Source organism: Curcuma longa, chromosome 3 (assembly GCF_044706935.1).
Source record: "Curcuma longa cultivar G26 ecotype Majalengka, Jawa Barat chromosome 3, ITB_CL_G26_1.1, whole genome shotgun sequence".
Taxonomy (NCBI): domain Eukaryota; kingdom Viridiplantae; phylum Streptophyta; class Magnoliopsida; order Zingiberales; family Zingiberaceae; genus Curcuma; species Curcuma longa.
In genome coordinates, this window is record NC_133863.1 from 1,848,258 (window position 1) to 1,873,165 (window position 24,908).

The window sequence follows — 24,908 nt, forward strand, 5'->3', positions numbered from 1 at the left end:
TGTTGAACTTCAACAGAGAGAATGATAGTGACTGAAGAAGCTATGTTCCATATATATATACATATGTATAAATTGCAGATAATCCTCATCCCGGGCCCCTCCAAGACTATCTGATGAGATTTGAAATGGAGGTAAATCACAAGGAGCTTCGTCCAACACAACAGCCCTCTACATAGGGATCAGTGAACCAACGAGGCATTCCGCACACACGTTGAGGATCGACTCCACGACTTATTGTAGCAACACCACATATAAATACCAACTGTGTCATCCGGTAAAAGCTACATATATGTATATATAAATATATATGATAGTGTTGCAATAGATGTAATTACATATTTTGGTGTCTAGTTCCTATCATATATAAACACTAGCGATCATGTACATGCTCCCACGGGATGACACGGTTGGTACTTGTATGTGGTGTTGCTATAATAGATCATGAAGTCGATCCCAACATGTGTGGAATGTCTCGCTGGTTCATTGACCTCATGTAGAGGACCGTTGTGTTGGACGAAATCCCTCATGATTTATCTCCTTTCTAGCTAGATTGAGTGGGACAGTCTAGTCTCGAAGAGGCCGCGGAGTAAGTATTATCATCTTTTGCTGCACTCGTGATCATGTACATAGGTAATTAGCAAAGCGCAGTGGAGTTAAAGCAGATGGATTTGATGTGGTAGTTAGGAATTAATCCTACCCATGCATGGTTGTATATGTAAGATGGAAGGCAGTACTCTGTGCATGCCCGCTTCATCACATGGCAGCTGTGAATGTGATGACCACCGCATGCCCATGTGAGAGCCTGCAGGGCATTTATATCGCATGAATTAGTAGTACAGATATGGTAAGGCAAGCCTACTTGAAAACCTTATTAATGATTGAGGGGTCGTGATTAACTCCCCATGCAAGCTGATAGTTTAGTTGATAGGCCCCTCTTTAATTGGATTTGCATGGTTTGGTCTGCATGATCCAGATAAACTAGCAGATGATCACTTAAATCCAACCAAGTTTCATGGGGATATGGATTAAGATAGATCTCAAGTACTATGCCCTCAAACACACATCACATGCTCGCCTTCATTGGCCAATGGCCTACCACTCATCATCAAGCTATTATAGCTCACATGATAGTATCTACGTGCTGCCACCCAGCTCCGACATGTGGAGTTTCCCTTCCACGTCAGATAACATATGATTTGTCGGAGAGTATCTTCTCTGCTTTAGTTCTAAATAAAATTAGGTTAATTAGATTAATAACACGGAGATTCTAGCATTTATCATCATTTGTCCTCTCATGTACTTAACTTGTGATCTCGTTTAATTTGGCGCCTACTTCTCCATCAGTTTAAGGGTAGGGCTGGGCTGGCCCCTTCATCTCTTATAAAGCTCTCGTCATACCTGATCAAGGACACTTAGTTCACCACTTTGGTCACCGTTTGCTATTGTTAATTAGGCCAAGATGTCCGGCAGAAGGACCAGGATCTCAGAGGAAGAGATCAACGAGCTCATTTCCAAGCTTCAGATTCTTCTTCCGGACAACCACCATCATCGTCATCCAGGCTCAAGCAGAGTAAGTATATTGATAAAGATGGAGACACACACACACATGCATGCGCAATGGCAAATGCGACTTACATGTACTTATTAATAATCAACTGTAAAAGAGAAGAATGTCATGAGACTTACTTTCATTTTTGCTGCTAATGCAGGCTTCAGCAGCTACCCTCCTGAAAGAGACCTGCAACTACATCAAAAGTCTCCACAGGGAAGTCAATGACCTCAGCGGTCAGCTCTCTGAACTGATGGCAACGACAGACTTCAACGGTGCCCAGGCAGAGGTCCTGCGGAGCATCTTCCGTTCCTGAAGAACCATAGTCAATTATTAATTAGGCCAGCGTCTAGCTACTAGCATAAGGTCGATCTTCAACAGATTAACATTGTTTACCACGGAGATTGCAAGTACTATAGCTAGTAAAACTATTTAATGTAGTAGCTAGTACTGGCTATATCATTATTAATGTTACAATTTCTTGAAGTCTCAGTCTGGCTCGAGTTGCTTGGAGTATAGACAACCAGACAGAACACTATTTAGAATTAAGCAATTCTTCTCACTGCCTTGTTTACTGGCTTTATATACCATATGTGTGTGTTATTAAAGATCTTAGGGTGATTGATTGATAAAGTAAAGCTATTTTTCAATAATATAACCTATTCCTTCTGAACTGACACCCAATCTGTTCAGTATACGAATCAGGCAAAAAGAGGTTTTAACAACCACCATGTCTGTTGTGTAACTAACTAGTCACGTAATAAACAATTGAGTGGCAATTCCATTCAACAGTAGTATTACCAAGTTGAATAAAGAATTATATAAATGGAAACAAATGGCAAACTGATGAACTGCTGCTAGATACGTACTTGCTAAACAAAATAATCATTAATTCGAACAGCATAATTAAGATTGTTAACGCCCAAAAGACGCAATTTGTAAGCTACCATTATTCTCCATATTTAGTTTTGATAGCTTACTGTAAGCTATCAAAACTAAATATGGAAAATAATTATAGCTTACGAACGTGAGAGAAACAAATAAATTTGAGCCAACCAAATCTTTCACCAGATACAAATGTTCACATCAAGGTGAGGACAAAATGCCCATACATTGTAGCTCTTTTCTTAGTAGGTATAGTGTCCTTAACATATGCATATCGTACTTGGAAATCAATCACACCTAAAGAAATCTTAGCATGGTCGGCACCTCCCTGGTCACCTACTTACAATGACCCTTATGATCTCTCACCATTCCGTTGGTGGACTGCATCATCCTATGGTTGAAGTTCGTCTATATAACATAACCAACAAACCAAGAAAAGTAATTTCCTATGAAGAGAAAATACGCGAGTAAACCTAAGAAAAGGAAAAAATAAAACAATAAATGAAAGTGACTATGCAAGAGCATTCATAATAATGTGCAAAAATTAAAAGAGTGCGATTAAGTCACAGAGTAGAAGGAAATTTATTGGTAAAATACCTAGTCTACTATCCGTTCATTACCCTGATCCAAGTGGATGCCATGTGGCATACTCATCCTGAATTTTTAATTAGTTACCAAAGCTTTAAACTAATTACTACCTGCACAGCGAAACTAAATATTATGATAATACTTTTAGAAGGCTACAGTTAGATACATGGCATTGATCGCATTTGCCTGGTGACAAAAATGAAAAATGATATCAGACAACATGATATCTGATATCTACTATTCATGGGGTGATATCTTGGGGAAAAAATGCAAATGTAGTGGCATGGTAGGCATGGAATCCACATTTTTCTGAAGCATTAATTGAAACATGTTTTCAATTGGTCTTACAACGCTGTAGAAAAGATTTATTATTTCAACATCGAAGTGAACAGTGTAATGCATAGTTAGGACAATATGATAAGCTCAATGACTACAGTTGGAAAGATCTATACCTCTTAGCATGAGCATACTGAGAGTAATAATGAAGTCCAACCTGATGAATAATACTCCATCACAGCCATTTGTTTGATCGTAAGATAAGCATCTGGATTTCATAACTAAATTGACCTGTTACTGAAGAATAAGGGTATTATAAAGATCATCCACAATGGAACTCGTCCAGCATCAATCGAATGCTTCACCTTATTCTATGAAAAACTAGCTCATTGAACTTTTCTCCCCTAAATACAACAGTTCATGCCTCATATACTCGAATACAGCAAAGCTAGATGTTAGTAGCAATCAGGAGATCACCTAAAAACACTCTCCGATCAGTTGTTAGCTTGTCTTGCATAACTTCAACAAACCATAACATTGCTTTCATTCAGAAACAAACAAAGAAGCACCATTTTGTGAAGATCGATATAACTGTATATCCGTATGTGTTAATGAAAACAGATAAGAAAAATAATTTTAAAGTGTCAAAGACTGTTTTTCCTGCGAGATCAGGCGACTGAGTGATATAGAGTTGCCTAGCAACTGATGCAAGTAGGACAGGCTTAGAAGATAAATTGGGTGGCGAAGAGTAAGATTCCATGTGTACGGTTGTTATGGAATCCTGAAACAGTGCCAAAAAGTTTAGTGCAAATTGTAAACAGGCCAGAAAGATGTTTTTAACTAGTTTGACAGTCTCAATTTTCTTTCACTAGCCCCTGAAAAACACTGTCCTCCTTGGCAATCCAATCCATCCATTCCCCACTAATTTAACATAAACTTGAAAGAAATTTGCAGATTCTACATCTTGAACGCATTTAACAAATGAAAGAAGATAAACTTACACATCTTCATACTGCACTATACAGAAAAATTTACGGAATGTTCTTCAGTTATGATCTAATCTTGACAAACACACGAATGTTTTCATTCTCTTTTCATCATAAACAAAATGATCATAAACACGTCCGCGTGAAAACAACAGCAAACAGATCGACAACAACTAAGAAAATGCAACGTGTGTTCGCCATCCTTTCGTTCAAAAATAACATGGGGAAAAAATTCTTACCTTCGCCTAAAAAAAAAACTTCTCAAACCAAAAAAGGGCTCTGATAACTCATTGTTTCACTACCCCTGATATGAAATTGCAAGCCCATTGTCAAGCGAAGAGAATAGAAAGCATATTTGAGGAATACGCAAAATGGAACCGCCCAAAAAGGTCGAATCGGTGTCCAGAAACCGCAGAACATCCAAAAAATAACCATCCAAAACTTGCATTGGAAAGCCGAATCCATCGTCGGTGACTTTCTATGCGATTCATCAAGCACTGCAATTTGATAATCCGACAACCACAGGGACCGAAAAGGGCCCGAGCCCAGTGGCGGAGTCATCCTGTTCGAACCCGGGGGTCGTTCAGCTCAGCACAACAAAGGGCGGCGCGCAAGGAATCGCCGCCGAGATGCTTCACCCTCTAAGAAAGGACTGCATCGGATCACCAAGCCCATCTTCTGAGAGGGCAACCCATCACCCATGCCATGCGCTCTCAATCTGCAACATGCCGACAGCTAAACCGGATTTGTGAGACCACCATATATTTCACGGCTTGGGCTAAACCCGAGTTAAGCTCGATCAATCAGACTTGGAAAAAATAGGGAAAATCGCTATCTATCTTTTAAAATCTATAATTCTTTTACAAAAACAACTACTAGTTTAATTATCTCTGATCATTTAGTTGTACATTTATTAATCTATTTATTCCAATTGTTTGATTTCAACGGCTTCGAAGCCAATTAATCAAGGTTGGAGCGCTCAGTTAGATTGGAACAGTCGGTCAGGTTGAAGCACTCAATCAGAGTGGACCACTTAGTTAGGTTGAAGCACTCGGTTAGGTCAGATTGAAGTACTCAATTGGGGTAAATACTAGACTAGTAATGTGGTGGATTTTGATCAACCTTACCTGGCAAGGATGGTCAAGATGTGAGCCGATGTATTAAGTCAAAAAGTCAATAGTCAATCTTGAATGGATTCTGACCCGAACCCTCTCGGTCATTTCAACCACTCGACCGTTTCGACTTGAGCCATATCGGTCTTTCATCCATCCCGACCTGAGCTATCTCGATCTCTTGGGCGTCCCAACCTGAGCATCTCGATCTCGGCCTTTTAGTCGTCTTAATCGGAGCCAACTCGATCTCTCGGTCTCGGCCTCTCGGTTGTCCTGACTTGAGTCATCTCAGTCACTCAGCCGTCTCGACCTGAGCCGTCTTAGTCTCTCGGCCATCCTAACCCGAGCTATCTTAGTCTCTCGGTCATCTCCCTCGGTCTTAGCTACCTCGAGCTTGCCCACTTCAATTACTTCATCTCTCTCTACCTCTCGGCTATCTTGGTCTCTCGGCTATCTCCGTTTCTCAAAGCCTCACCTCAGCCATCACCTTCGCCTTCCACAGAAGCTGTCAAAATCCCTCAAGCATGCAAGATCTGCCAAGGGATCAGGGCGTTTATAAGGTTATCAGTCCTGGTTCCCTGGATTCCATCATGTCTGCACATGCAATCAAAAAGAAATAATAATCAGTAAGTGCCGAGTCACAGAGCAATTTCGAGGTTGGCAGAATTGATTCATCAGATGTCTATTGTTGGGATCCTCTATCAACAATCATCAGAATCAGTCTCCTCGATCTCAATAGGGGTTTGCCCCAAATCGACATAGATATTTCTTCTTATAAGTATATAAATCCTCTTATAGGTATGAAAATCTCTCTCTCCGTAAATTCAACAACTTCACATACTTCTTCTTCGAATACTGACTTAAGCGTCGGAATTGTTTACTGACAATCTCTAGCATCTAGCTAATTCGTTCGTTCAACTTCTTCTCAAGTTCCTTCATCGGTGGGAGCAGCGGTGCGTGAGTTATAGATCTGTTGACTGATGGATTGACCGTCCACGGCATCCAATTGAAACAACTAGGTTAGAACACTTGATCAAGTTAAAACACTCGGCTAGGTCGAAACACTCAGGACTCGATCTAAAATAGGATCGTATGTATAAATGTGTGAAATCGTTAATCATGATAACTTTTGTTGAAGTATAAACGTGCCTAGCTGACCTACACTTTCATCAATATCAACGTATCACCACAACTACAAAATACCTACTTCATCTTTGTGTAGCCAATTAATGTGCCAAAGTCGCTCTGCCAGGCATTCATAACATCTTTGACTATAACAATTGCAACCTCTCCTGTATTGGATCCACGTTGGATGGTGTAATAATAAAATATTTAAAGAAATAAATAAAAAAGATAATCTCAACGAGAATAAATATTTTAAGATTGATGTATTAATGGCCGGTTAAGACATTATTTGAAAGAAGTTATAAGAAAATAAAAAATAATAAATGGCCGGTCGAGGCATTAATGGCTTTGGATCATAACGTGAAACCTATATAATTTATTAAATTAATTATATATAATGCCAGATTTAGAAAGGCATCCAAAAAGAAAGATAAATTAAAGGGGATTTTTTTTTATACCCAAAAACTTATCTGTAGATTCTGATTTAAAAAACAAGTTGATAAAATTGCAATTCTCTCTATTTCCTCATCAGTACGAAAACCAAAAGGATTGGCAGTCGTTGGCCACCAGTTGGCCGACTTCCCTGACTCGGTCACCGTCTTCCTTCCTACCGACTTCCTTCGCCTCTCTCTTCCTTCGATCTAATATAGCCAAGAGCCAGGAGCAGAGCTTGCCACTCCATGGTAGATACAGATTTGTGATTTGCATCCATCGAATCCAACAGCCACAACAGAGATCCACTCCCTTCTTCCATATCGATTATCGTCTTTTGCAAGAGCTTCTTTGGTAAGTTTGTTATCTTTTCTATATGGCTTTTTTTTTCCCCTTTCTTTTGAATATATATTTTGTTTCAATTCTGCCTCCTCTGTTCTTTGTTTTCTCTTTAACTCGATGTTTTAAGTATCAGGTTCTCTCTTGCTTTTCTATATCAGTGGATCTAATTGTTGCTTATTTCTATAAAATTACGCATCTACTTTCCTAATTCGCGATCGTACAGAAACATCTCTCAAATTTGATTAGGGTTTACAATTTACTTCTTTTAACCTTTCGTCTGCGCTATAATTCTCTACCCTGCACTTCTCTGTTTCTTGTAATCTTCTATCAACAGATGCAGACTGTGTTCCTGTGTAATTCAATAAGCTCTATTTACAAAAATTCAACTTGATACTGTTCTTCACCAGGAAAATCTACTTGATTAGCATCGATTAATCTAATTGTTTTTTTTCCTGTTGTTCTTTGCAGAGGTAAGAAATTAATTTCAGCAATCGCACAAGAACCAATGGCGTTTGCTGTTTCAGACGAGCTTCTGGGCACCTTCGTGCCCATCGCCGTCTACTGGCTCTACTCAGGCATGTACGTGCTGCTCGATGGCTACGATGAGTACCGACTGCACACGAAGAGCGAAGAAAAATCGAAGAACAGCGTCTCCAAAGGCGCTGTGGTCAGAGGCGTTCTTCTTCAACAAGCCGTTCAGGGCGTCGTCTGCATTCTCCTCTTCGCCGTGCGCACTCGTCTCCCGCAATTTGATTGTTTTACTTTTCTAATCCACCTAAACAATTGCCAAAAACACCAAACTGCAGTTCGTCGGCGGGGACGATGTCAGCGGCGCGAAACCTGAGCAGCCCGGTCCTCTGGTAATCCTGGCGCAGTTCGCCGGCGCAATGCTGGTGATGGACACCTGGCAGTACTTCATGCACCGATACATGCACACCAACAAGTTCCTGTACAAGCACCTCCACTCGAAGCACCACTCGCTGGTCGTCCCTTACGCCTATGGCGCGCTGTACAACCACCCGCTGGAGGGCCTGATCATGGACACCGTCGGCGGCGCCGTGTCGTTTCTGGTCACCGGCATGACCCCCCGAACCAGCATCTTCTTCTTCTCCTTCGCCACAGTGAAGACGGTGGACGATCACTGCGGGCTCTGTATCCCGGGCAACCTGTTCCACGCGTTCTTCAGCAACAACAGCGCGTACCATGACATCCACCACCAGCTGTACGGGAGCAAGTATAACTTCTCGCAGCCTTTCTTTGTGATGTGGGACAAGATCATGGGGACTTACATGCCCTACTCGCTCGAGACGAGGAAGGAAGGAGGACTGGAAGCGCGACCCACCGGCGTCAAGAAGGATTGAAAATCTTGCTCGTAATCTAGTCTTTTGCCCCTTAATTGTTCGTTACATAGCATGTACCATTTGCAGTCTGTACACATAAAGGAGATTACATCAAGAATGTATGCACGTCTTTTTGCCCCCTTTGACCGTTAGCATGGCATACATAAAACAGTTTACTATGATCTTCCCATTTTTATCCGACAAGCTAAGAAGGTGTTCGTGGGAGTGGGTCCAAATCCATCGCTGGCCTGCTACAGATGCTAAATTGGATCTCTTTATAATCTACACCATCTTTTCTTCGTCCATCCATATCGATACGATCCTATGCCATTGATTCACAGATCTAACGCAGCACGCCAAGTAGCATGGATCGCCTCCCGCCTGGCTTCCGCTTCCGACCCACTGACGAAGAGCTCATCACCCACTACCTGGCCCACAAGGTCGCCGACGCCGGATTCCGCACCCTCGTCATCGGCGAAGTCGACCTCAACAAGTGTGAGCCCTGGGATTTGCCATGTACGTCGTCGCTGGTTAATGTCATCCTCTGTTTTATGCCTGCTCTGTGCTGCAGTCATGGTGTTCGACGATTTGCTTGTGGAATATGTATTGCAGTGAGAGCCGAGATGGGGGAGAAGGAGTGGTACTTCTTCTGCGTCAGGGGCAGGAAGTACCCCACCGGGCTGAGGACCAACAGGGCCACCCGAGCCGGCTACTGGAAGGCCACCGGAAAAGACAACGCCGTCTATCGCGGCCGAAGCCTGGTCGGCATGAAGAAGACTCTGGTTTTCTACCGTGGCAGAGCTCCCAAGGGCGAGAAGTGCAACTGGGTCATGCACGAGTACAGATTGGAGGGCAAGTGCTCCCTCCACCACCATCATCATCTTGCTAAAGTAATTCGATTGATCTTTCTCCATCGATCATCCATCATCCATTCGAGTTGATGGTTATAAATCGCTTTTGGTCGTTGGTTTGTTGCAAAATTTGTAGAACGAGTGGGTGGTGTGCCGGGTGTTCCACAAGATCCCGGCGAGCACCAAGAAGCCTCCAGTTATGTTCAAAGCCGAGGCGTCTTCTCTTCAACGGCCTCCACTGCCGACGATCCACGCTAGCGCCAGCAGCATCAACGCATTTGACTCGATCGACGTGACCTGCTTCTCCACCCTGCCGGCGCCGGCTTTCAACGAAAACTTGGACGACGACTACTTCGCTCCGGCCGAACCGCATCGCCCGCCGCCTCTGTTCGAGCCCATGTGTTGCTCCAGCACCGCCGGGCTCACCCCGGCGGCAGCACTAGAGTTGAGCGTAGGAGGTGACGATCAGCAGGCGTCCGCCGGCGGCAACGATCACATTCTGGCGCTCCTCGATCACACCATTTGGAACTGTTATTGAACTACCTTGTTTTAGTTAATTATTTACTGTCTTGTAGTAAGTAATCACGATTGCATGCAATTGCTTCCCTTAATTGGACGTTGTTGTATCCGATGATGAATGTTCTTAATAAATTATATATATAATGAGCTCTATTTTCATTTGGTTCCTTCTGATTCACCACGAACAACTTGTTGGGTCACGAGAATTCCTCAGTTTCATATGGATTTTGTCTTTAATTTAGAGCGACAGGGATTAAGGGCCCCCAAGGAGCATAATGCATGATCGGGTGCAATTATTTTAGTTGGTGTTTTGCAAAGGCAGTGGGGAGCTCAATAATTTAACGGGTTTGATGGTCGCATTTGTAAATCATCCTGCCATTAATCGATCACAAGCCAATAATTATCTCTTGAGAGTTCTTCTTAAATCATTTTTAAAGGCAATGTCTGTCATTCAATCAAGATAGATTTGTCCATTCAACCAATAATTGATTTTGATCTTATCTACTGGAGTCGTATACATTTTGATGTCTGAAATAATTAATGTTCACAATGAACCTAGTATCCAACATTACAATCTTTGTGAACTTCACCTTGTTGGAATATATCTATCCAAAATTCCGAGTCCAAATATATAAGACTATTTTCGCTAGCCATTTTCTTAATTAATTTTTAATTTAGATAGACAGATAACAACAGTTGTAGTCAAAACTATTAGACAATTATATATTTTTTTAAAATACAACATTTTGGCCAGTCATTTTTCTTAATTATTTTTTAAAAACTATTAGACAATTAATTATTTTTCATAATCACTGCTCATCTTCCTACTACTTAATTTGGAACTATTTTGTGAACTATAATTACCATTAAAAGAAGTAAATAATCTCAAAAAAAGGGAAAGGTAAAAGAAAGAAAAGAAGAAGATAATTTCAGAACAACTTTGTTGAAGTCGCAGAGACAATGTCAAAGGTGCTGCTCCAAAACAGGCAACGACAAGGTCAGTAAGATCCCGTTACAGAACGCCTCATGTTGATCAGTTTAGCCGGCCATGACCAGGAGAATGAAGCTCGAGCAGAGTGCGATTAGGAAGCAAAATTAAACTTCTTTGTGCTGACTTGTGTGTCGAATTCAAGCGGAGAATATGATGAGCTCAATTCGAAGAGCTTGAAAAGAATGCGCAGGGAGTGGAGCAATGAGCTATTGGGAGCGAAGAGAGACCGAAGAGACGCCGGCGGTGAAGAGAGCAGCATAATCGACAAAAAAACTTGTTCTCAATCTATAAGGAGCTCAGTCTCAAGCAAAGCAAACGAACCATTTGCTGTTGATTGCTCTGTTTTAACGTATTTTTCTGAAACTTTCAGTGGAACAGATGCGAAAAGTAGCGAAGCAGCAAAGCGTGCAGAGGAAACAAGGAACCTCGGTTTCCTCTTCTCCGAGGTGACCTGCGCAAGAGCAGATTGAAGAAGGCAGGCACGCCTTCCTCTCAAGAACCACGCGAAAAGGAATAACTTACTTTGATCATCACGCACATCCAAAGAAAGTACTCTTCTTTGTCCGTATATATATGATTTCATCCGTCGGTCAAATCATTCGAAGGTAAAAAAAGAAAGCCCGATGGAGAGATCGCCGTCTTCCGTCCCCGAACAGCGCCTCTTCGTGGATTTTGTTCCTTTAGATCGAGTGGTTTCATCAAATGAAGCAGAGTTCTTCATCGTTGAACTCCCAGGCATGCAATGCATGCATTATACACCTTTTATCTGTTCTTGCAGTACGTACTTGGTCATCTTTTGATCTCCTCAATTCTATGTGCAGGTTTTAGGAAGGAGCATATCGATGTCCGCATCGACGACTTCGGCAACCTAAAGATCACCGGAGAACGCCCACTTAACGGAAACCGATGGAGCCGCTTCGTCAAGAATTTCCAAGTGCCGGATCACTGTAACGCCAGCGAGATCAGGGCCAAGGTTGAGAACGGCCTCCTCCAGATCGAACTTCCGAAATTTGACACCCAAGGTGACACCGCAAAACTGGAAGCTTCGCCGGAGACGAGAGACGATGGTCGCGAAAGTGGTCTGCGACAAAGGACCAAGTCGAGAACGACGGAGCCAGTTGGTAGCACCGGTCAGCCATTAATGGAAGATAAGAAGATGACAGAAGAGAAGCGCGAAGAAATGGCAGAAACGGGGAAGGAATTGCAATGTGAATTCCGCAGACGCAGTAGGATCACAATCATCGGAATTCTAATCACTGTGGCCTTGGTGGGAACAGGAATCTACCTGTGGTATAAACCGATCGAGAGAATGAAAAATTAAAATGCCATTGAAGCTGGAGCATTACTTGTATCGAATGTAATTTGATTAAACAGAAAGGAAGAACATCAAGAATAAGCAGACATGCAAACAATTGTGTTCTTGTTGGATCATGGATCACACTATACATGATCTCCTACGTAATAGGATCATTGTAAATTTTGAGACCTAACCTAATAAATTTAATTAAAAGGCATCAACTAAGGAGCAAAAGATCTCTTCAAAACAACCACAAATAAGGTGATTGTTTAATTTTGAACACAATTAAATTAAATCCTCAATCTAATTAAAATTTGCCCCTTTGTTACTCTCCAGTCCAATTAATTAGAACCCAATTGAATTGTGTAAAAATCCATTTTTAGTTAATATATTTTATGCAATTTGATTTGTCTTTTGTTATTGGTTGTATAAGAATTAACCTTCATTATTTGGGTTGGGTTCATGCACCATTCTCATATACGATGAGTTCATACATATTTGTTCAATTGGTGTTTGAAATTTATGAACTTTGCTATCGTAAAAACAAAGAAAGTCAATTTTCTTTTCCGAATCCAGCAAAAGTTGACATTTAGCTTCCATAAGCATATAGCATTTGTTCAATAAAAGACCACGGACCTTTTTCTCATATTAATCAGATTCTCATGCAGATCCAAACACGTTAAATTAAGGATGACTTTGTTCCTACAGTAAAGTGAACACCAGCTAAGGTAGTTCCAGACATGAAGTTTCAGGTGACCTAAACTTGACAATCAACCAAATTAAGGGAATATATATCTTCCTTCTCCCAAGCAAAGCCCTTCATTCCATGCATTCAAATATCAACAACCTCCTAGAGTTCGCCAAAGTTACAGAAATGGAAGCCAAATCATCTCTGCGTACTTTCACTCAGTGCTTTCCTCCCTGCGAATGGATTAAATGGGGAGAACTCGACGCGCTGCTCGTCGACGTCTCAGGCAATTGCTACTGTTCTCTCCATCGTCTCTCCTTTGATTCATGAACTTTTAACACCTCTCCATGTTCCAATTCAGGTCTGGGATTCGAGAAGGAAGACCTCAAGGTTCAAGCCGACACATCAGGGAAACTGAGTGTGAGCGGAGAGCGCGCTGTAGAAGGCAATCGATGGCTTCGGTTCCTGAAGACCTTCCAACTTCCCAAGGAGTGCAACGTGAGGGAGATCCAGGCCAACCTGGACAAGGAGACTCTCTACGTGCTTCTGCCAAAACCTGCAGATAAAATGGTGAAAGGGAGAGGAGGTGGAGGCGTTTTGAGGGATCCGAGGAAGCGCAAGACGTTGATTATTAGCACGGTTGTGGTCACTGTGCTCGCAGCAGGGCTGGGAACTTACGTCGCCAGCAAGTTATTGTGATGAAAAAAAAATGCATAATTGTGTCTCTGTTCATGAATTGAATCTCTGAATTGCTTGTGATGAAACGTATCCTTGTGCTTCATAAACTTGACGAAGATTACTCCTTTTGTATCGATGTTAAATCCCTCAACATCCATCCACTGCAACCGCGAGCTTACGGTCTCGAAGGTGGCCGTGATTATCAGTGCGGCGAGGCCGCGAGTTCGTGACCTCCGTGGCCGCGATTTCAAGTTCGTGGGAGAGTTGCAAGGGCCGCGAAAAAAACAGGAGAAAAAAATAGTATTATTATTATTATTAATATATTATATATATATATATATTATTTTTTTAAAAAAATGGGACTCATAATCGAGTCCGTCCGGTCCGAATCTGCGTTTTGGGGTTAAAGGGACCCTCTCGCCGGCGCTGCTAAACCCTAACCGGGGGACTCGTGCCTTCTCCTTTGTGCCAATTTTCCGACATCGGGGTTCCGGCAGTGCTAAGGTTGGTCGCCATGGCCCCATGAAATAATGTATCGCGGAATAGGGTATGGTGTCGGTTTGCTTCTGAGGCGTGAGCGGTGCGGAGCAACACTACTGAATCGCAAGTTCGGAGCTTTATCTTTCCTCTTACAGCGCTCGATCCGTGCGAGTGCTGGGGATGTTACTTCTAAATGCTGTATTCGGTGGGAGAGGGGTTTCTGCGGCTATGCAGTGGAGCAGTTCTCCGACGATGAATATGAGTGCGAGTTCGATAACCAACAGGTAAGAATTGCTGTGAATGAGGAGGCTTTGGATGATTTTGGTTAATTGACTTGCTTTAAGTATTGGTAAAGTTGATTCGTTTGCCTGCTTGATGTCATTTTCTGATGGAATCTAGCGTGTATAACATATACGGGCAATTAAATTTCGACTTGTTTCATTTAACTAGTGCTGGAGACTTGAATAGAAAATAAAAAAAAGACATTTTTCTATTAAAAATCTGTTCAGTTTTGATATAGTTACTATCTACAGCCTTCTTCTTCAGTGGCTAACATTGATGAATGGAGATGGAAACTTAGTTTGCTTTTACGTAACCCAGAAGAACAAGAGATTGTTTCCAGAGACAAAAGAGATCGGCGAGATTATGAACAAATATCCAATATTGCAAAAATAATGGGTCTTTACAGGTTAGAAATGTTATTCATGATATTTTCCCTAGTATTCTTTGTATGCTGACAAAACAATGACACATCGCTATGTTGTTGCTAATGCATGTCTTTTCATTCACGTAGTGAACTATATGGAAAGGTAGTGGTTGCCAGCAAGGTCCCTCTACCTAATTATAGACCTGATCTTGATGATAAGCGGCCACAAAGAGAAGTAGGTGTTGTAGCATTGGTTAGAAACAGATATCATTGTGTCTGAACTATCTAGCCCACTGTTCTCAAACGATATCTGTGCTTGTAATGCAGGTGGTGATTCCTCTTAGCTTGCAGAGGAGGGTTGAGGGCCTCCTGCAAGACCATGTTGATAAGATGCTGTTAACATCTAACAAGGTCAACAGTGAATTGGAAAACAACTCTTCCAGCAAGGTGGTGGAGGATGATGAACCATGTGAAAGCCAAGAACCTTTGGTTGACGGGTCGGTTATGGAAAAGATTCTACAGAGAAAGAGTAACCGAATGAGAAATATGCAGATAACTTGGCAGGTCGATCATTTCTCCTTAGCATGTCTGCCATATAAAATTGTTTCTTTATCTTAGAAGAAGATATTTTCTGCCACCATTGTATTTATCTTGTGTTTTTTCAGAATATTCTTGTTCAGTACAGATGGTGTGATCATGATTTATAATGTCGAGCCGGTCGACAGGTGGAATTATTGTATCACCTGTCGATCGACACACGAAACATTCTCAATATAGCAATAGGCGAACATCATGTATGGGTTTTGTGGTGTTGGCAAGGTCGTGTGAGCGTCCTACAACCTTATCGATGATTGCATGAGGGTTCCACATTTCTGTAGCGTCGGCGGGGTTATGTGCTTATTTTGACTTTTGCGAAGCTTCTTTGTGTTCTGACTTTCCACTCAAGAGGATCACACAAGTGTCATCAAGGTTGCACAATGTCGGGCAAGGGTTTGGCACTTTGGCAAGATCTCATGAGCTTCTCCTCTTCCTTTGCATACTGAAATTTCCTTGTTGTTTGTCTTCTCTTGGCTTCGCTGCGGCATCCTGAAATGGAGAAGATGATAATCTCTTTCTCCTCCTTCCCCATTCGCCTCTCTTCCTTTTCCTCCTCCATGCCACTAACACAGGATCTTGGCAAGCTCCAGTGCAACATGAAACTGGCTAGGGGATCGAAACACTAACTTAAAATGAGATTTCAAATCATGGGTATAATAACTATTCTCAAGCATGGTTAGATATTTACTTCTTTAGGAGTCTATAACACTAATTGTTTCACTTGAAATAGAAATATAGCTATTCTTCTTGAGTTGTGTCAAGTTCTAAAAGAGTGTATGCAGGCATAGTTCAAAGTCCTATTGCGTTCTGGTTGGCAGTTGCGACATTTCATTCCACCTGCCAATGTCATGTAGAACAGATGACACTCACAAACACCTTTGCACACATGACACATGTTCCCTCCTCCCCCTTCTCCTTCACATAGTGGCACACACATGAAACCTCCTCTCCTTCCCCCCTTCTCCATTATAAGTGCTCGTCTCAACTCCTCTTTTCTTCTTCCTTTGACACCAACACTGACATTCTTCCTTGGTTCCTCTTTTCCTCCCCTTTTCTCCTCCTTTAGCACACATCTTGCACAAATACAACAATGACAGCACTGCCTCAAGCTGACCAGGGACCAACACCTTGGCTCAGGTTGAGATTTCAATCCTTGTATGCATGTAGCCGAGGACAAATTGTTGCTTATTTAGCAAAATTGTTTTAACCTAATTAATATTTAAAAATGGTTTATTCTATATGACCTTATGCAACGATACGTGGATATCATGCAGGCCCTCATTGCATAACCTTATGCAGAGGTTTTCTAAAACAATGCTGCAAGTTTATCGAACTTCTAAATTTTCATTGCTAATAAACATAATTCCATTTTGTGGTAGTTTATCTGACTTTATTGTAGCTAAAACTGTATCCATTTCTTAAAACTAAGGTTTCCACATACTGTGGCTAGAAAAACATTTGGTTTATATTGGGCATGAAGTTTTCTCTACACAAATTTAAATCGCATTCATTTAATTTATTGCATTATGTATAGACATTAGTTTTATGTGCATCAAAGAAATGATGTGATGGCCAATTTTTGACAGGAATCACCTGAAGGTGTAAAGATGCTGAATTTTAGAAAATCCCTTCCAGCATTCAAGGAGAAGGACAGATTACTGTCTGCTATCGCCCGCAACCAGGTTTGAATTTTTGGTTAGTGTGCACGATAGAAACTTTTCCCATCTAAATGTTTTGCAGTTTAACTTGTTTTCATTTTCTCATGTTTGGGTTTTGTGAATAAAAGGAAAACATTGTAGTGCTAAAAAACTGTGTGGATTCTGCGTGGGTTCTGTGAATAAAAGGAAAACATTGAAAAAGATGTTTGTTGCATTTAGTTGGTTCGTAACAGCTTCTTGCTTACAAGTAGCAAGTGCATGCTAACGCAAACATTGCCAAATCAAATGACAGTTATCAGTATGTTTTATGATACTCCATAATTGTTTGCAAGAACATTTCTCTTACTGACTATCATGTCACTCCATTTTAATTTTTTAAAGCACAAAATAGAACTATTTCTTTATAGACCATTAAGATATTTCATATTTGACACATTTTTTAATCACTTTTATAACGTAAGTTGATGTTTATAATGTCAATTGACGTCACAAAAGCATATAAAACAATTGATGCGAACAATCTAAAAAAACAGATAGAAGAATATTGGAGGTCAAATAGTGCACTGCCAAAAAGAAGAGTGGAGAAACCCAACTTGAAATTTGAAATCAATTCCCCTCTTCTTCCTATGAATAATAGTTTATCTTGAGAGAGGGAGGTTGGCTTTAGTTATAATACAAGGTCTTAGAACAAAGTAGTTTTTCTATTAGGTAAGCATTAAATTGTATTAAGTACCATGCATTAAATTAATTAAAATTTCAAATTAACTGAAAATAAAAATATTTTAATCATTTAGGCTCCAAAATTTGAACTTGATTATAAAAATCGAAATTAATTAAAAATATAAACATTCAACCATTTAGGTTCCAAATTTGAATTTGAATTTAATTAAATATAGAAAGCTTAATAATCATGAAACTCCAATATTTGAATTTTAAACATAAAACTTATATTTAACTAAAACTGGAAGATAGTTTGAGCATTGGACTTCAAAATTTGAAATAGAGAGTTACTTGTCTGTCTTTTCTTTTATCACTCAATGGACTTATGGTACCCCTCAATTATTATCCATAAGTTTGTTGACAAGTGAATTTTTGAAGAATAAGGCGTGTGTACTCATCATTTGGTGCTTATCTATCAGGTGATAGTAATTTCTGGGGAAACTGGTTGTGGTAAAACAACTCAACTTCCTCAATATGTACTAGAATCTGAGATAGAATCTGGCCGTGGAGCATTTTGTAATATCATCTGCACTCAGCCACGAAGGATATCTGCTATGGCTGTTGCAGAAAGAGTTTCAACTGAAAGAGGGGAGAATCTTGGTGAGACAGTAAGTCTCTTTCCATACTTACCTAGTTTGCTTTGGCAAGAGATATTTAATAATTATTGTGCTTTTTGAAAATTCCTTTACAAGCTTTGTTCTAGACATTGGTTTTTGTGATAGGTTGGTTACAAAGTTCGATTAGAGGGAATCAAAGGAAAAAATACACATCTTCTATTTTGTACCAGTGGTATTTTGTTAAGAAGATTGCTGGGGGACCGAAATTTGAATGGTGTAACTCATGTTTTTGTTGATGAAATTCATGAACGAGGCATGAATGAAGGTGTGTTTTCCACATTACACAAATACAAAGGCTTTCGTCTTTTGCACAAGCTATTTCAGTTGTTTGTTGCAAGATTGCATGTACTTATTTGACATGTGCAGATTTTTTGTTGATCGTGTTAAAGGACCTTCTTCCACGTCGTCGTGATTTGAGGTTGATTTTGATGAGCGCAACTCTAAATGCTGAATTATTTTCAAGTTACTTTGGTGGGGCACCAACAATCCACATTCCTGTAAGCTGTGTTGTGTTAATCTTTGGTTTTTGAATGTGCATCGTTCTCTTTATCTATTTGAAGAATTGCAAAATACTCATACTTCTGAAACTTTCTTGGTCTCCCTTACCCTGTATTGTGATTCATTTTGAGGCTATGATTTAAGGGAACTATTGTGAAGTGAAGATGGAAAAAATAATCAGCCTTATATTGCTTACTCAACTTTCAGCACCATAAAATTAAGTAGATTATTTATGGCATTTTCTATAGAATTGTTTTCATTAGTATTCCATAGTGTTCTAAATATTAGCAAGAAACTGAGTTTAATTTTTTTATTTGTGTTGAAAAACTTTATGAAGTGTATCAGAAAATGTGCACATAGTAGTTTCTGCAATTTATACTTATCAATTTGTGAATCGAAAATTACCCAGCATTTAGTATTGATCCTTTTCTAAATGCAAATATTTCCTTTTTTTTTGGAGGATGTTACCAATTATTTTCTACTTCATCAGTTCATCAGCTGTGAATAAATACCTATATCAAAACGTACTTCTCATGACATTTTCAAGGAACAGCATGTTTGCTTTGTGTCTTTTAAAACCAAATTCTGCTTTAGGGCTTCACCTATCCTGTAAGGGCACACTTTCTTGAAGATATTCTTGAGAAGACTGGATACAAGCTGACTTCTTTCAACCAAATTGATGACTATGGCCAAGAGAAATTGTGGAAGACACAGAGGCAGCTGATGCCGCGGAAAGGAAAAATCAGATTACTTCTCTTGTCGAGGTACTACTACTGTTTGCAAGAATCTTATGCAAATGCAGTTCTTACGTGGTGCTACATTCTGTTTGCAGGAAGCTCTTAAAATTCAAATTTTGATGGCTACAGTTCCAGAGCACGTGATATTTGGCCTCTTGGACACCAGATTGTATAGGTTTTAACCTTATCGAGGCTATTCTATGTTATATATGCCGGAAGGAGCAGCCAGGTGCCGTGCTTGTGTTTATGACTGGCTGGGACGACATTAGTTGCTTGAGGGACCAGCTGAGGGCTCATCCTCTTTTAGGAGATCCTAACAGGGTATTGGTAATTGCATGTCATGGTTCAATGGCAACTTCTGAACAGGTGATTTTTGTGATCATGATTTTGTCTGTTTCTTAATTTGTTTTCTGTTTTGCTCCTTGTAAAATGTCCATATGATTTTCATTATGTCTTATCTAAGTAATTGTTCACTTCATTGTCAAGGTGTTAAGAATGTAAATGCATTGTGTAGACTCAGTTCTTACTGAACAAACTTTTTTATAGATCAATCACAATAGACATGGTATTGGAAAAGAGTTCTTGTGTTTGGATTGTGCTATGTTAGTAATAGATCTCCAATTAAGTTGAGTTAGTCAACATGTTGGGCTTGGCCCAGTTCACTCGGGCCCATCAACCTGGACTGGAGGAGAGTATTAAGATTATAAATGTATAGTCTTCTAATTTGTCAATGGTCAGTCAGTTGAATTCAACACCAATAATTTTTCCATATATGAGAATTTCTTTTTATTTTTTTCTTTAAAAAGTTATTTGAACATTACTGCAACTTAATTTCTGTTTCTGCATTTTTCTGTGTGTTCGTGCAAGGTGTGTATATATTGTCTTTATAGTGTCACAACTATTGTGTCAGAATTGGGTTGGAAATGAGAAATTGAGGTAATTGTATGAAAAGCCATCCAGCTTAAGTCAATTCTCTCATGGTTTTTATGAACTCTCTACACGTAGGCGTTCACTTATAATTCTGCCCGATATTCTGTCAAATGTGAAGCAAGCTAGAAAGTAATTGTGAATGAAAGAAGACATGCAGGAATTTCTTGGTTGGATTGAATTATCTCAGGGAGTCTTAATGACACCCTTATTGAAAGTTTACCAGGAGATCCTTATATGCTACTATTGGCCTCCTGATGTAAAATAGTTTTCCAATAGAAAACTAGGAGATCATATTTGACCCTTTGTCTAGAATTGACTGATCAATCAGTTACATGTTTGCAATTCCTTCCCTCTTTATTGGTTTTATTAAATTAAGAGAATATTCCCATCTCATTTTGATGCTGCATTTCTCTTCTAATATCTTATTCTTTATGATATTTCTAGAAACTCATTTTTGAAAAGCCTCCACCAAATGTGCGAAAGGTAGTCCTAGCTACAAACATGGCAGAAGCAAGTATTACCATAAACGATATCGTCTTTGTTGTAGACTGTGGCAAAGCAAAGGAGACTACATATGACGCTTTGAACAATACACCTTGCTTGCTGCCATCCTGGATTTCTAAAGCTTCTGCCCGTCAAGTGAGATACTTTCCTTCAACATTTATCATTTTATGTCTATTGGATATGTTTTATTTAATGATTTTAAAGTTTAGATTATGTTCATTATGATTTCCAATTTATTCTTGAATGAATTAAATTATTTATCTATAAGCAAATTTGAATTTAGAATGATAGCATGTTCCAGTCGGACCTGGATTTCCATGTTTATACCCATCAAGAGAGATATCCCACTTCAAGATTTGTCATTTTACATCTCTTATCTGTTATTTATTTATTTTTTTCAGTGGGTTAGATTCGATGATTCCCATCCTAATCTTGAATTCATTAAAACTGCTTATCAGCAACTTTCGGATTTTAAAATGACAGCATAGAATATACCACTTGGACTTGGGTTTAAAATCCCCCACCTATGTCAGTTGTCATTGGATTCGTGACACATTTAAATTGTCACTGGTATTGTTGTTCTGCTCGCTTTAATTTATTCTTTCCAATCATTTTCAGAGAAGAGGTAGGGCTGGACGTGTGCAACCAGGGGAATGCTATCATCTCTATCCTAGATGTGTATATGATGCCTTTGCAGAATATCAACTTCCTGAGCTGCTGCGAACTCCATTGAATTCATTATGTTTGCAAATAAAAAGCTTGCAAGTTGGTAGCATAGGAGACTTCTTGTCAGCTTCTTTGCAGCCCCCAGAATCTCTTGCTGTAAGTATTGCAATTTGCAACTTAATTACTGAAACTAAACAGGCGAAACCTGCATTTTAGCTGGAATCCTTTCTTTTCCTTTCATTATTCTTCTGAAGTTATTTGCAAATACTAGTTCAATAAATTAAAATTCTCACTTGCAAAATCTGCTACAATTGATTAGTTTTTAAGTTCTGTGATTCAGAAAAATTAGTGTGCAATCATATTAATTATATTATTTATGAAGATCACTGAACTATACTTAAGACCTGTCCTCCACAAATTTCAAATTTGTAAGCCTGCTATGTTTGATACACCCAACTGAATTGTCAGCTTCATTTTGTGCATTTCTGTGAGCATTACATGGCCCCCAAATCCTGTGCACATTGAGTGTTCATTTAGAGTAGTAGAGTCCTGAATGAACCAAAAGTATGGAGATTACATGGCACTCTGTGATGATTTCCCCCTTTTCTTTAAAAATATAATCTTATTGAAGATGTGTATTTTTTCTGCTTCTGCAAAGTTTCATGGTTCTGAGTTCAGGCATGGCTTTTACCAAGATAATCTGTACTCTGTACCATGATGAAAGTTGAGCAATGTTATCCTTTTTTTCCTTTTTGTTTTGTCTCTTTTCAAAAGCTTTGAACAATGTTTGTACCATCTAGTGTCATGTCTCCAACTGGCGGTTAATGTTCTTGCTTTCCAAAATAAGACTATGGTTCCTTCTTAGTTCAGTACAGAAGTGAGTTAAAATACTGGATTTATACAGGTCCAAAATGCTGTTGAATTCCTGAAGAAGATTGGAGCTCTAGATGGGCAAGAGAATCTTAGAAATCTTGGTATGGAGTAAAATGACGTTATCTTGAGATTGTTTGGATTCCCAATCTCTTGAAATTCAGTTTGTTATTTTTGTTTCATGTAGGTCGATATCTATCAATGCTTCCAGTTGATCCGAAGCTAGGAAAGATGCTTATTATGGGTGCCGTTTTTCGGTGTGTTGACCCAGTTCTTACAGTAGTATCTGGTCTAAGTGTTGACCCTTTCTTATTACCACAGGACAAGAAGGATGTGAGTTCACTTCTTTAGTGGGATGACAAAGGATTATGATTATTTGGTTTAATGTTTTATATTTTAGTTATTTTTTGGAATTCAACTAATCCTTGGAGCAATGCTTTTGTCAAATCTTATCGATTCTGCATTATTCTATAAGCACATTGATTGGTTTTACTTTTTCTAATTTTTAAAAATTGTTATTACCCCTGTGCATAGTGGAAAGATATTTAGTCCTCCATGACTTTTTCTTAGCACACATGAAAAGATGGATTATTCATGGTTGCACCAATAGTCATTTAGCTTCTTTTCTTCAGTTGGCAGGAACTGCAAAATCACGATTCTCAGCAAAGGATTACAGTGATCATATGGCTCTTGTTCGTGCATACGAGGGATGGAAAGATGCAGAGAGAGAAGGATCAACATATGAATACTGCTGGAGGAACTTTCTTTCAACACAAACTCTTCAAGCAATTCATTCTCTGAGGAAAGGAATTTAGCTTTATTCTAAAAGATGCTGGTCTAGTAGATACAGACTCCAGCATCAAGAACAGCTTGAGCCATAACCAGTCACTGGTTCAGTCTATTATATGCTCTGGGTTGTTCCCAGGGATAGCTTCAGTAGTGGTAAGTGTCACTTTGGTAGATGTTGCTAATTTCTTATTTAAGCTTCAGATCTTTTCTTCTGTCAGGGCTTACCGCAGCACAGAAGAGAAAGTTGATGTCTTTCTAAAACCATGGATGATGGCCAGGTTTTACTTTATGCTGTAAGTACAAAGCTTTAGTTAATCATTTTTTAAGCACATGATAGTATTCAATTCTTTCAGCTTCATAAGCTTCGGCTTTTGACGTATTTTAGGTAACTCATGTGCATTCAGATATAAACTTAAAAGCAACATGCTAATGCTTGCTAGTGTTAACTATAAATATAAGCAAATTTTTTATTATGAACCTTCTTGTTCTATTGACCTTAGACATTATTTTCTTTTGAATGTCATGTACTTGCTTATGGAATCTAAAATTGTTACACAGAACTCTGTGAATACGAAGTACCCAGACAATCCCATATCCCTGGTTGGTCTTTGGCGAGAAGGTGAAAGTCAACACTGTTTTTATTCGCGATTCAACAGGCGTGTCCGACTCAATATTGATCTTATTTGGTGGATCTCTTGTGAGAGGAGAAGTGGTATTTCCTCTTCCTGGATTGAAATTGTTTTTGGAGTTACTGTTTCTTATAATTGGTTTTTAGCTGATTGGAATTTTATGACTAACTAGTCCGGGCACTTAAAGATGTTGGATGGCTACATTGATTTTTTTATGGATCCAAATTTAATCGATTGCTACTGGAGCCTCAAGACGGAACTCGATAAGCTTGTCCTGAGAAAGGTATAATAACCCAAATTTAGCTGCTTCTCTAGTTGCCTATAATAGTTTCTTATATTATAATTTGATAGACGAGATGTTTACGTTTACACAATCACTATTCATTCCATTATTGCATTTTGTTATTCGTCGAAAAATTTACTGGAATATCTCTGATGCTTTCCGTTCAGCTTGAAGATCCAAAAATTGATATCCACAAAGAAGGCAAGTACCTAATGCTTGCCGTTCAGGAGCTTGTTTCGGGAGACCTGTGCGAAGGAAGATTTGTGTTTGGAAGAGAAACAAGAAGGACCAGATCTTCCAGCAACGAGAATAAGAAGAATGATCTTGTGAAGAACGTCACCAACCCAAAGAGCTTGCTACAGACATTACTGTCGAGGGCTGGTCACACTCCTCCGAGGTACAAGACGAAGCACTTGAAGACCAACGAGTTCCGTGCGATAGTGGAATTTAAGGGGATGCAATTTGTTGGAAAGCCAAAGAAATGCAAACAGTTTGCCGAGAGGGATGCTGCTATAGAAGGTCTGGCATGGTTGACACACACTTCTGACAAGAGACACCGGCATGAAGGTGATGAAGACTCCGAGATCGATCTCACAGACGATATGCTGAAGCTTTTAAGCAAACC

General features: G+C 39.6%; 5 protein-coding genes and 1 pseudogene across 5 annotated transcripts; all 6 read left to right on the top strand.

Moving 5' to 3' along the window:
- The first annotated feature begins 1,361 nt into the window (after positions 1-1,361).
- LOC141824958 (transcription factor ILI5-like) lies at positions 1,362-1,937 on the top strand. The gene is made up of 2 exons (XM_074712304.1): positions 1,362-1,570; positions 1,710-1,937. Exons 1-2 carry the CDS (start codon positions 1,460-1,462, stop codon positions 1,863-1,865), a joined length of 267 nt encoding a protein of 88 aa, XP_074568405.1. The 5' UTR covers positions 1,362-1,459; the 3' UTR covers positions 1,866-1,937.
- Positions 1,938-7,045: 5,108 nt separating this feature from the next.
- On the top strand, positions 7,046-8,787 carry LOC141824121 (sphinganine C4-monooxygenase 1-like). The gene is made up of 3 exons (XM_074711355.1): positions 7,046-7,307; positions 7,764-8,022; positions 8,102-8,787. The coding sequence occupies exons 2-3, from the start codon at positions 7,801-7,803 to the stop codon at positions 8,654-8,656; spliced, it is 777 nt and encodes a 258-aa protein (XP_074567456.1). The 5' UTR covers positions 7,046-7,307; positions 7,764-7,800; the 3' UTR covers positions 8,657-8,787.
- Positions 8,788-8,854: 67 nt separating this feature from the next.
- Positions 8,855-10,166, top strand: LOC141824120 (NAC domain-containing protein 100-like). The gene is made up of 3 exons (XM_074711354.1): positions 8,855-9,151; positions 9,248-9,525; positions 9,623-10,166. The coding sequence occupies exons 1-3, from the start codon at positions 9,001-9,003 to the stop codon at positions 10,022-10,024; spliced, it is 831 nt and encodes a 276-aa protein (XP_074567455.1). The 5' UTR covers positions 8,855-9,000; the 3' UTR covers positions 10,025-10,166.
- A 1,453-nt stretch (positions 10,167-11,619) lies between these two features.
- LOC141822670 (uncharacterized) lies at positions 11,620-12,390 on the top strand. Its single transcript, XM_074710004.1, has 2 exons — positions 11,620-11,731; positions 11,818-12,390. The coding sequence occupies exons 1-2, from the start codon at positions 11,620-11,622 to the stop codon at positions 12,315-12,317; spliced, it is 612 nt and encodes a 203-aa protein (XP_074566105.1). The 3' UTR covers positions 12,318-12,390.
- A 729-nt stretch (positions 12,391-13,119) lies between these two features.
- On the top strand, positions 13,120-13,749 carry LOC141823001 (inactive protein RESTRICTED TEV MOVEMENT 2-like). The gene is made up of 2 exons (XM_074710284.1): positions 13,120-13,267; positions 13,343-13,749. The coding sequence occupies exons 1-2, from the start codon at positions 13,120-13,122 to the stop codon at positions 13,678-13,680; spliced, it is 486 nt and encodes a 161-aa protein (XP_074566385.1). The 3' UTR covers positions 13,681-13,749.
- A 399-nt stretch (positions 13,750-14,148) lies between these two features.
- Positions 14,149-24,908, top strand: part of LOC141823002 (DExH-box ATP-dependent RNA helicase DExH3-like) — an 11,551-nt pseudogene continuing 791 nt past the window's right edge.